Raw genomic sequence first — 13,555 nt, 5'->3', positions numbered from 1 at the left:
ATTAACTGGTATCTTCTTGTAAAACTGTGAGCAGTCTATATGAAAACCCCTCATCAAAACCAAATCAGTGGCATTTCTGTTGATCAATGCACTGGTGCCTGAGATGGAGACAGGATTTACTAGAAATAGGGAACATTTTCTGAGATATTAGTAGAAGGAGGGGGCATTGCTGGGAACATTTTTCCTAGGGACCATGGTCTTAAAAAGGGATCCATCTTTGGGAAATGGGAATAAAAGTTAAAGTTTATGTGTATTTTCTTATAGTTCTGTTGCGATTATACAGATTTGAATCCGTGGACCATTATCTCCTGGTCACATAGATTAATAAGTGATTTATTATCCACCACAGTTCTGCAGAATATGTTGGTACTTTCTTAATACTAATACCATAGAAGCTATCATCCTTTATCTCTAAATATGCTGCATTTGGCACCAAAAATATTTTGTTTCTTTTTAATTTAAGAAGGATTTTATTGCTAAACTATCGCAATTTCTCAACATTAGAACAGAAATAAGATAAATTATATGTTGTTATACTGTTATATAATTATATCACAAAAACAGGTGAAGTAAAGGTGACAATTTTTCCTAAAATGCCACATGCTATGTCAAAATAAATGTAATTGATTCATTTAAAATGTCTATTTATATGAAAATGGTTATTGTATTCATGCTTAACAGGTGTATTTATCTATGTAAAAAGTGGACTGTTTTTTATTATCATCTTTATTAATGTAATTTCACACAAGCAAAGAAAATAACTTTATTAAATGTAATATGGCATAGCACAACTAATAGGGTTGCCACCTGTCTATGTTACTGTTGGTCTATGAAAAATAATTTTCTGCTAACATTTTTATTAGTGTTGAATCTACAAAAACATCAGAAATCTGTAATTGTTCTTTAGAAATGGTGCCAACCTAACACCACTTAGGTTCCCTGTATTTATAAAAAAGTAAACAAACTTGCACTGAAATTCCCTTATAGTGTTTTTATCATATTATATTCTTTTAAACTCTTAAACAAACAACCCCTAAACTTTCTTTTTCAGTCTTGTTCTCAGTAATATTTCTTACTTTCAGTTTGATAATTGGCCCCATATATTTATTTAAGGAGAACTAAAGCTTAACTAAAGAAATAGGCTAGAAATGTTGTACATTATGTTTTGAGCTTCTGTACCAGCCCAAGGCACCCACAGCCCTTTAGCAGAGAAGATTTGTGCCTCCAAAGATGCCCCAGTAGCTCCCCATCTTCTTTTCTGCTGATGCACATGCTCTGTGCTGTTGTCAGTTAATGAGCTTAGGGATCGACTGTATATATAGAATATAAATGTAACGGTATAAGGCTAATTAGTAACTCATTCAGATTCACATTATATGGCAGCTCTGAAAACAGTGCAATTAGCATTAGAATTTAATAATAAGCCCTGTGGCATCAGTTTATATGACAGGCCAGCCTAATTTTCTGCTTGAGAATTTGTGACGACCCCTAAGCTCAGATTCTCAACAGCTGCCCAGAGTTCACTGAGCATGTGCACTGTCCCAGACTGTTCTAACAGAATCCAAGATGGGAAGCTCCTGTGACAGCTGTTAACACTTTAAGCTAATGCAGCCAGTTTAGTACAGTATATACAATATGTCATTTCTAGCCATATTCATCTTATAGGTTTAGTTCTCATTTAATAATAAATCAGTAGCTGTTTACTGCATACAGAATATGACTGGTTGCAGTAACATATCCAGCTGTATGCTATATTCCATTTAGCAAAGCTAGTTATTTCTTTGATCATGCATGCATGAGTTCATCTTTTGTGTCACTCTTGAATGATGATTTTGACTCCTTATAATCATAAATTCAAAACATGGAATGTAACACGTGAACATTTGGACAATAATATGTCTAACATCTATTCCCTTTTCATGATTCTCTTTCAGATAGCAAAGCTATGGATGAAAAGGTTTTAAATCACATCTTTCCTAAGGGATCATGTCTTGTTAATATTTGTTTGTGACTGATTCAACCTGTTTGGTTCCTTCATTTTGTGAAATATTGCATGTGCCCCCTGGCTTCCCATTGTTTTGCTGTCCAAAAAGAACACCAAATGTGATGCATTGTTAATCAGAGTCACTTTAACAGAAACATACTTAAGTATATCCTATGTAAAATCAACATATATTGCTGTGAAGTAATCATCATCATCATCATCATCATCATCATCATCATCACAGATTCAATGTTTTGTCCCATATATTTTTATTTTTTATATGCTTGTTTGGTTTTGGAAACTATCCACCTATGTGTAGGCACACTTATAGTTATATCTTCCAGAGAGCTTGTAAGCTGTTTCCCTCTCCTGATGGATAAGCTTTATGGCAGGGCACTTCTTACTTTTCTAACTTGTACAATGTTTTTGTGTCACACATTTGTGGTGTCACTTTTTCATTACATTCTTGATGGTAATTCAGATACCAGTCATTCACATGGAGCTGACCCTGCTTAACATTTATCATGTTAGGTGTTCTGTGTATGGTGAATTTCTTTAAAAATCAAAATATAAAGTATTCAAATGAAAATATTATCTCCTTCCCCCTTCCTTTCCCCAAAAGGCAAGAATCATTGGAAACTCCTTGGATGCCTCCAAACTCTATGAAATCCAGACGTATGGAGGGTGAGTGATGATTTGATGTTATTTTTTACCCAATATTGTTGATGAACAGAAAAATTAGGAATTTAGGCTTAGGAGTCTTGAACTGTGCCAGAAACACAATAGTTTATGTTGTGTAATGGCCTTTGGTAGGAGATACCCTTGTCAGTGTGGTGCAGCAAGATCTAAAGATTTTGATCTACTGTGGGAGAGCTCTGCGTTCAAAATCAAATCTGATTGGCAGTTGTGTTAAATATGAGTTTTGGACTACAACAATAATTGGTTGTAACTTATTTATATGAAGTGGATTATTTGACTAGCAGTGACTGTACTGAGGCCAGCAAAACCAGGTGCATGCATAGATGATGTTGGCTTTTATTTCTTTAATAATCTAATATTGTGTTAACAGCAACTTGTAATTGTTTGTTGTATTCTGTCTGAATATTGAGCATTTACACTTGGTTTGCATAATGAATTTTACTTCTCCATATTGAGTATTGGAGTCTAGCTAGCAGTCTCTTTAATATGCCTGCATTAGTGAGTTTATTGCCACAGAATTTTTTTTATGTTATGTATTGTTGATGCTAATGAGTCCAGCCTGGAACTAAAATTATTACAAAATTCAAAATTGTCAACATTTACATGGTGTACATTGTCTATGTAACAAAAATGTAAAATACAAACCTATTTCGAAGGCAATTGTGCTTACAGTCTGTCACCTTTTTGAAAGAAAATGGCACCCTTGCATTTTTTAATGCTTTACAAATAATGGTATCAAGAGGTATAAATATTGTTGGAAATTTGCTAAAACTGCTTTGTAAGTAGAATTACGAATCCAATAAAAGTTTTACCTAAACTATACAAGGTTTAATTTAGCATTCAGATGAAAATTAAACTTGAGCCTCTACAAATAAGCTTGATCTTGAAGAAAACATGTCAATCAAGCTGTCTTGTCAAGAATACTCCTGAAGAAAATTTGCATTATTTTTATGAAACTGTCAGAAGTATAACATGTCACAGCCTGAAGTGAAGATGTTTTCTAATATAGCACCTGTTCATTTAGATTAGAATGTAACGTCATTTGTTTATTTGTTGGGAGAGTTTTAACAATGGGGTATGAACAATGTAGGCTCCTTTTCTATGGTATTTGAGTTAAAGACTAATTTAACGCATACAGGAATAAAAGAAGGCAAGAGGGAAAGGCAAGACAAAATAACAGGGAAAACATATATAGTGTACAATACCTATCCTGGAATTACTAATAACAGTTATGACTACAAATAGTAAGTTTTGCCAGACATGGGTTTGCAGTGAAATTCTGCATCTTGCAATCCGCAAAATTTTTCATGAAAGTGCCCCAAAAAATTGTGTGGAAAAAAAATGCACAGTAGGAGTGAGAAAAAAGTCTACTGCTTTTAGCAATCACCTTTCTTTCCTATAGGGTTTTTAGCTATGTTACATCCTTCCAGTTCAGTAGGTTTATGAAAAATAACAAGCAAAGAGTTCATTTTAAAACATTCCTTGTCTATAGGAGACTTACTGAATCAATAAAAATGGTTTTCTGCATCACTTCATAGTGTGGGTAATGCGTAGGATTCCCAATTCAGAGATGCTGGTTATGCACTGGTCCTTATCTTTGTCTTTCCTTCACTGTATCACCCCCACACACACCTTTTAGTATATAAATCATAAAGTTTACATTTTATGGAATTTTATATTTTATGCTATATTTGTTATAGGGAAGATTTTTTTAACTAATACCATAGCCCTAAATGCCTAGACCTCTAAACTGCAACTGTTGGAGGGGTTGGGGGGGTCTGTATTTTTCTGTAAGAATGGTGCATGTTTACAAGTCAAAGTCTCATTTCCAGGGATACTTGAAATGTTTCACAAGAGTGTTCTATGATGCATAATTATCAAAAATTGAATTTTAATCATGTAAAAACGGGGAAAGTCTAATCCAGCAAAATCACACTCTATCTGTAATTTTTAATGAGTCTGTAAAATCTCAAATAAATCTCAAAAACTGAGATTGTGAAATAAACTGAAGTAAACTGAGTAAATTGAAAAATATATTGAATTGTGCCAGTACAACTGCAATTGAATTCGACATGAACTAAATGAAACATAAAACATTTGAGTTTCTTGAATTCAAATGTAAAAAAAAAAGTCAAATATCCTGAAAGAAAGTTGAATTTGAATGTTAACTAATCTGCCCCTTGGTGTTCAGAGTAATTACATGGTACAGGTATAGGACCCATTATCCAGAATGCACGGGACCAAGGGTATTCCGGATAAGGGGTCTTTCCATAATTTGGATCTCCATACCTTAAGTCTACTAAAAAATCAATAAAACATTAATTAAACCCAATAGGATTGTTTTGCATCCAATAAGGATTATTTATATCTTAGTTTGGATCAATTACAAGGTTCTGTTTTATTTCTACATAAAAAAAGGAAATCAGTTTTAAAATTCTGAATTATTTGCTTATAATGGAGTCTATGGGAGACGGGCTTTCCGTAATTCGGAGCTTTCTGGATAATGGGTTTCCGGATAAGGGGTCCGATACCTGTATCAGTAGATATTATCATTTGCAGCAAGGTTCTCAAATTGTTTGCCACAAATGCTGAATTAGCTCCAGAATTCATTTACACTGATTTAAACTTTCAATCTCAGTGAGTCAGGCACAGTGGTGTAACAATAGAGTAACCTGGGGGGGACATGAAGTCAAGTTTTCTAAAAATATTCTTAAGTATTTTAATGTTTGTGTTTTTGCTCTTTTTTTCAAATCACAAAAAAATCTCATATTTTGATAAATCTGTCCCTAAATATAAGACACAGCCAAGAACAGATCCAGTCAAGCCGAACAGCCAAGAAGACCTATTTTTACTCCTCTGCCCAAATAAATTTTGAGGTTTAACTAGATTAGATGACAGGTTCCAATAGTCTTTTTAACTTTCCACTTACAGAAATGTGTAAAAATCATCCCATGGAGAATGGTGGTAATAACCTTCTTTATCTATAAATGCCCATGACTATTTTTTTAGTTGTAACAATGAAATATGTTTGTATCTAATCTAATGTAATCTAAATCAGCGTCAATTTTCTTTTTTTTCTAAACTTTTTTCTAATTTTTACAACATTATTTTCTACTTTTCTGTTGCATACAACAAGAGCACTACAAGAAGTGAGTGAATTGTTAAATGATTCTCAGTATCTCTAATTAGGAAGTTCACAAATTCTATGGTGACTGATAAACAGGAACATTAAACACCTAAAATTTGGTAAAGTTATTCTTCATTATAAAAGACCGTTCAAGGAAAAATTGTGGAAATAGTCTTTTGGAAATGCTTTTTCTACCCCAAGCCCAGGGTGAGTTCAAGCTTAAAGTCCCAAATAATCTTAAATCGGGCCCAAAGCTTTTTCTTCACCTGCATTGATACACAGACAGAGAATAGCCAGTTAAGCTCCATGGAGCAGATTTTAACATGAATACATACTTAAGCATTTCCCTACGAAAATTCACTGTGTGTGTACTAAAAAAGAATATCCTGCCTCTAGCTACTATGACACTTGGTGTTTTCTCTGCCTGATTCCACTGGTGCAGAAATGCCCTAAGCCAACAGTGCTACCTGTCATTTAGTTTAATGATATTTTTTCCATGATGCATTTTTTCAACGATGAAATCTTTTACACACAAGTACTACATATTCTCATTTATGATTGCATTTGGTATTTCTGCAGCTACATTTGTTGTAGAGAATATCATTTTTGTAACTGTGACAACACAAAATAAAACAACCACTGAAGCATTCTAGTGAATGATCCTAAAAACCTTTATTTGATATTTTAAGAGTTGATGGAGTTTTTAACAGAAATGGATTATGAATTTAGACTCATATAGAAAACAGCTTAGGAAAAAACCTCTTCTGGCTAAGATGACATTTAAGATAAATACAGGCCTAACCTGTATAAACAGAAGCTATCTGCTTCAAATATTCACTGACAATATGTATGTTCTTTTTTAGATTTACTCGTGCTAATAAACACTATTTCCCCAGCTGGCTCTATAAAGGGGAAACTCTTTCATCCAGATTTACTAATAACTATCCATTTGTAGTGTTAATTTGTAGATGTTGATTAATTTAACTATACAGTTTTTGTTCAGTAATGTGTAATATGTTTAATACAAGTAACATATATTCTATAATCTAGTGATTTGTTCTCTATAAATAACTGCAATTGATTTATCTATTTATTTTTTGCTGATTTTCCTATATATTTTACTTTAGCTACTACAGCAAACTATCTACAGCTTTTTTTTTTTTTTTTAAAAATACTAAAAATATTGCTAAAATGTATTAGATGCATAAATCATGTTTAAATCATTTAGACAAGGATGACTTAATCCCCTTTTGTTGACAGTAAGATAAAATTCATAAAATCCTATGGAAATAACAAGTAATGTCAAGAATTGGTATAGAATAGCGTATATGTTAAAGTTGCATCAAAAATATTAGGGATCGCAATGTTCCCTCATTCTCTCACCATTGTTTCCTATTGGTATGGGCTACCACAGATCCTCCTGGGTAACAAAGCCCCCAGTTGTATAAATAATATGCAAACAACATTACATCAAATATACGAGAAGAGTAGATCTAATATAGAAAATGATGTCAGTTTGTATTTAAATTAATTTTTGTGTTTATATTTTTTATAACATATATTTACCTCTTTCTATAATGACATAAAACAAAAACAGGTATGGGACCTGTTTTCCAGAATCCTTGGGACCTTCCGGATAAGGGGTCTTTCAGTAATTTGGCTCTCCATACCTAAGGCCTACTAAAAAAATAGGCTTTTTTTGCCTCAGTAAGGATTCATTTTACCTTAGTTGGGATCAAGTACAGAGAAAAATGAAAAATGTTTTTAAAAATGTGATTTATTTTTTTATAATGGAGTCTGTGGGAGTTAGCCTTTCTATTATTCAGAGATTTCTGGATAACAGGTTTCCAGAAAACAAATCCCATACCTGTATACCTTAAATATTTAAATATATGATCAGGTTGTACCCTAATATTAATGAATCCATTTCTGAGTCCTTGTAATTGTCCTGAACTACAAAGCTTTGTGTAAAGCATAGATTTACTATACTTTTTTTTTTACTATCTCCTGTTTTCAAGTTCAGTATATATCTCTTGGGACCTGATGTATAGTATGTACTCATACAAAAGCATGCTCTTCTTTTTTAGTCAGTAGTGTTCCTAGACATTAAAGCACTACAAAGAACTCTCATCTTCTATTCCCTGATGGGACCAGCTGTCTTGCCTTGACCTTATTTCATTTCTGTTTGATGCAACCCTCTGTATTGCTAATGTATATCCCACAAATGTACCTTCACAATTCATTGATTCATAGGGCTTGGTGTGGTGCAGTGTAGTATCACATCACTTCATCTTCCTAAGTTTCTTTAAAGGGCTATTATTTATGAGCAGAGCTCCTATTTTTCTTGCATCCATGTCTTCAAAATGAATGACAAAAACATGTATACATGTTTTATCTCTGCTGCTATGGCATTAATCATCAGATATGACAGCAAATCTGATCTCTGATTTCTTTTTTGAGACTATATGTTTCCAACACTACTGTAGGTTCTTTTCCATGCATATTAATAAATCCACTGAAAATCCACCGTATAAGAAAAAATCTTTTTTTCTAGAAATTGTGTATTTTATAGTGTTCACTTAAATGTTTGCAGCCTATCAATGCCCTCCTTTTTTATCTTGAAATAATAGCCCAAAGGAGTTTCTTAGAAATCCACAACAGAACCTGTTGCTCAGATTTATTGACAGTCACCTTAATATTTCATTGCTGTAAAAGTAGCTCTTAACCCTAATCTAATAAATAATACAATACTATATCTAAAATGCCAATTGTAGGCAATAAATATATATATATATACAGTCCACAAATTCATATTTAGTTTCCACAAATATGAATATTTTATAGTAGAACATTAATAACTGCTATCTTCTGAGTTTTATTGTGCTATGGCTATAAAGCTGGGCATACACATCTAAATCTTCTCATTTTGTGACCTCACCAAATAGGTGAATATTTGCCTAATTATTTTTATATACCAAATAATTGGGCTGATCTGATCATTTGGTCCCCAGGCCAATAATCAAACCATAACTAGACATGCACCGACTCCACTATTTTAGAATTCAGCCGAACCTCGAATCCTTTGCAAAAGATTTGGGCGAATACCGAACCAATCCAAATCCTAATTTGCATATGGTGAAAAATTTTCAACTGCAATTAAGTGACAAAAAGTCACATTTTAAAGATTTGGATATGGTTCGGCCAGAGGCATGGATTCGGTTCCTGCTGAAAAAGACCAAATCTTGGCCAAATCCCGAACTGAATACTGGATTCCCTGCATTCCTAATGATAACAGAGGCCTCAACAGGGGCCACAACAATGCACCAATGTGGGCGATGTGAAGGTGTCTATTGAGGAGGCCTCAGAAGGGGCCCACACATGGACAGAGAAGTAGCAGACTCTGAAGGAGACAATTTGGCAGAATAAAATTGCCCATGTATAGCCAACTTAAATATCGGTTATGTTAATTTGTATGCAACAATAAATCGCTGTTTGATCTGGGCATCCTCATGCACATATTCAGTTAGTTAGGCACCAGTCACCCTCTCCCCATTTCCTTGATGAAGGACTTGTCTTAGTCTGACTTAGGTTAAGACAAATTTTTCCAGAATTTTTTTTTTCAGAAAATCCAAAAATATATCAATACTTTTTTTGATTAATTTATTAGGTGTTGCTTAGCGCAGTGGACTAAAAATCACCATATTGTTTAATTTGTGGATGCGACATTTGAAATCAGGGGCACACTGCCTAATACTTCTTCCAAGAGAAATTAATAATTCTTGATGTGTGTACTGTGTGCCCTTTGCACAGCTCATGAGAAAATACAGTGTGACCATAATGGAATATTAAATGACTCATTTTACTCATGAATTAAACATCATAAATGTCACAGGGTGTGGTTTTGTTGTAATATAGTATCAATGTGGCACAATTTGCACATTTTTCCAGGATAGGACTACTGTATGTCTCATGTATAAATGCGGACATTTGTAGTGTTAATGGATATGACTAGCAGTTTGTTGGCATACCTTTGGATGCATCTAATCTACTTGTTTAGAACCAGTTTAATATTATTTTGTTATGGTAAGTTTTTGTGACGCTTATTTTGTGTCTGTTTTCTTTGGCTGTGTAACAATAATTCCTCTGGTTCAGGGCACAGTTGAGCTGTAAAACTTTATTACAAAAAAAATGAATACTGGCTCATATATAATTTATGAGCAAATGTATTTATATTTTTAAGTGATGAAGCTAAAAAGTGGAAAACACCACAGATACAGTTAAAAAGAAGAATATTGCAGAGGGAATTATTTGGAGTTTGGCTTCTGCAAGGTTCAGGCACTGTTTAAAACTACCTACTGTGTAAAGCTGAATTCTTACTGCAGTAGCTCATAAACTATTCAAAAGAGCATCACAATGAATTACCACCAAGTTGCAACTTTTATGATGCAGTCATTTGGGTTTAAGAAAAGAACCCAAAGAATGAAGTATTTATCTATAATGAGTAATATTCTCACTGTGGGAATGCAGGATACAAAATGCAAACAAAAAGTACTATGTGTTTTGCACTTTCCCCAAAATGTACCTGTATCTGAAGTCTGGAAGTCTGTGTATATATACAGCACAGGCTGGCATTGCATACATGAGAAAATGGGTGGGAAGGATCAGAACATTGTCTGTAGAAATAGAATGACATACATACTGTAGTTCAGAGATCTAGTCCTTGAGACTGCACAGTTGTATGGTATTTGGACTTGCCCTTCAATGAAATTCAATAATAGCACATGCTCATGTATTTTTTAAATAGCTAGATGTGTTTTATCAAAAGCCAAGAGGGTACATAACAAATTCATTTATTCATCTTTGAATTTCTTATGAATTGTATATAAATAAAGGAAAATGAAAATGCGACAAAAAACAAAAACATATGAACATACTGTGCTATAAACAAATGTGTGGGTGTGATGTTTTGGGTTTTTTGTTTTGTTGTTAACTGCTGGTTGCACTGTACATTTGGATGTACCATAAACCTTGCTGTGTTCATCTTCTCAAATCCTATTTTATTATTTTACACTTTAGACAAAGAGGTTGCTTATTTATTGGTTCAGCAACAGCCCTGGGGGATGTAAAGAAGTAAATAGTACCAATCAGTAGACAAAGTACTAAAAACATGCTTAAACCAAAATTGCTTTTTTAGCTTGCCCTGTTATTCCCAGGTGTTTGTAAATGTCTCAACATGGTCTAATTAGGATTAAAGAAACAAGGCAATAAAAATGTGATCTACTTCCTCTTGTCATACACTGTACCAAAAGAATTCCCAATCCCTTTTTTGATTTATTACTATGTTGCAGACATGTAAAAGAACAATGAAAATTAACAATAGAAAGGCAATACATTAACTTACTCAATTTTTTGGACAATATAAAATGTTGGGCAAAAAGCCATATCAGTGTAATAGCAGTGAAGACTGGCATATAGAAATTTGCCAGGGGTTAAAATGGACTTACAGTACGATTACAGGACCAAATAAATTGTGGCCGCATCAAAATAGCCACAGTCACGGCAAAAAAAGACGCATGCAACAGAAAATTTGGTCGACAAGCACATTTTGTGGATTTTTCGCTTTCGCTAAAACGGGACAGATTTGCTCATCACTATTGATAGGCTTTGAGAAAGGAATGTCTTGTCGTAATCCTGATAAACATCTGTTTGTCTATTTTGAATGTCATGTATTTGCTGGAAACTCACATTTGGGCCATAAATATTCTAATACTTAGCACATATTGCTTCTAACTGTTACACATGCCTGAAGCTTTTATTGTAAAGTGCTTACCTGAATAAGGAAGGCAATGCTTTTTACAAAACAACAAATTATATATTTACTCTATAAGTTTTTTACAAATACTGTACATATATTAATGCACTATTTTCCCTTATGAAAATCATATCCCTTATGAAATAAAAAGCTTTACATTTCATGAGTAGAAAATGTTGTTAATATCTGAACGATTACTAAAGCTTTTACACAGAAGTATCAGAAAAAGCTTTTAGCAGAGGTGCATAAATCTCTCAATAGCTGTGTGTAGTGTATATATTTGACACAGATAATAAGGTACATGGATATCCTTTGAGAATTTGAATGATGGCAAGTGATACTTAAATTCAGATTGTATTGTGTTTATATATGTATAAACAAAGATCATCCAGCTATCTGAGTATATGTCATGGCACAATGCTCAGGTCAAATGCGAATTTTGATCTATACAATTCTGTCCCTATTGTCAGGTAACTAAGTTGGCTGTGTATAACTAAACATGATATGTTTTATTTTTAAAATGTTATTTTAAGTTTAAAATGCATCAAGCATATTTGCATTGTGTGTTACTATATATTCTAGTAGATGCCCAACAGTCTACAATTCATTCATATATAGAAGATAGAGAGCTCCATGTGGAACAGAGCTGCACTCTTTATCTTGTGGCTAGTTATTCAAAAGCTCAGTCAAAAGCATCTAAGTTTGCACTTATTTGAACTCTTGGACTTTCACCCAAGGTAATGACACATTACCTCTTCGATTTTTTAATAGTGCTCTTTGTCAGGCATGGTTTTGCAGCGAATTTCCGAATTTCGCTATTGGCAAATTGTTTCGCCAAACTTACGTGAACTTTTGTGCGTCAATTTGTGTGCAGCTGCATCAAATTGGGTGCTGTCATGTCAAAATAGGGGCCGTCATGGCAAAAAAAGACACGGGCAAAAAAAACTGTGCGCCAAACGCGTTTCACAGAATTTTTGGTGTTTCTCGAATTTTCCTGTTGTTTTGCGAATTTTTCAGTGAAGCAAAACGCGACAGATTTGCTCATCACTAGGGGTGATTTATTAGTGTTCGAGTTTGATTTTTTTTTTCGTGTTTCTAGTTTTTTTTTTTAAACTCAATGTCTGTTTTTTTTAACTCAAATGTCTGTTGTCAATGGGTGTTTTTTCTCTGTGAATTCATACCAGGAAAAAAAAAATTGTTAATCTCTAATGGCCATGGATCCACGAACAGCTGTTCTGTACAGCACTTCTGACCTCCATACAGATGTAGCAAAAAGGCTGAAGTCCCTCAAGTCACTGGCTATCAAAATAAAAATGAGTGATGTAAAGACAAAGCGATTGCTTTAAATTCATTTTGCAACATGAACTCTCTGCTTGTCCTTGTATCCAAGAATAAGAAGAAAATCAGCACTTGGTGCTATTAACTGCTTGTGTACATCAGCAGTTGAATCACTGTATAAATCTTAGAGAAGAATTTAGATGTACAGTAGATATTGCATATATATTTAGCCCCATATAATATAATAAACAATACATGGTTAATAGAAAACATATTTGGAAAAGAATATATTACAATTTAAAAAGCAATATATTTCCCACTTTAACTACACGCTTTCCTTTTAGTCCCAAAATTTGGCATTTTGAACCTTTTGAATTTTTGCAAAAAAAAATGTGTTTTGTCAAAAGCTGTTGTATATTTTTCAGCTGTAAGGGAGGCTTGTTGCAAGTGTTTGCAGCAAAAATAACATTTTTGACATTTGGCATAAATGTATATCTGTAGAAATTTGCAATAAATAATGTAAATGTTTTTAGAAACAAATCTTTCAATTAAGAAGTGTGCTTGAAGTCAGTGGAAAACAAAACAAGTGGGAATATGATCATCTTTAACCCATTATCATATTGGAGATTACTGTCAGCTACTTTGCCTTCAAGGC

General features: G+C 33.4%; 1 protein-coding gene across 3 annotated transcripts in view; it reads left to right on the top strand.

Moving 5' to 3' along the window:
* Positions 1–13,555, top strand: part of unc13c (unc-13 homolog C) — a 232,196-nt gene that overhangs the window by 70,332 nt on the left and 148,309 nt on the right. For 2 of the 3 annotated variants that reach the window (XM_031899177.1, XM_018092423.2), the window contains exons 3-4: positions 1,935–1,957; positions 2,607–2,668. In XM_031899177.1, coding sequence (XP_031755037.1) covers positions 1,935–1,957; positions 2,607–2,668 — 85 coding nt within the window. The remainder of the gene's footprint in view (positions 1–1,934; positions 1,958–2,606; positions 2,669–13,555) is intronic. The other variant, XM_031899178.1, reaches the window with a different exon arrangement.

The sequence above is a fragment of the Xenopus tropicalis genome, chromosome 3 (assembly GCF_000004195.4).
Source record: "Xenopus tropicalis strain Nigerian chromosome 3, UCB_Xtro_10.0, whole genome shotgun sequence".
Taxonomy (NCBI): domain Eukaryota; kingdom Metazoa; phylum Chordata; class Amphibia; order Anura; family Pipidae; genus Xenopus; species Xenopus tropicalis.
Note: the sequence above shows the minus strand (reverse complement) of the source record. Positions and strands in the feature narration are given on the sequence as shown.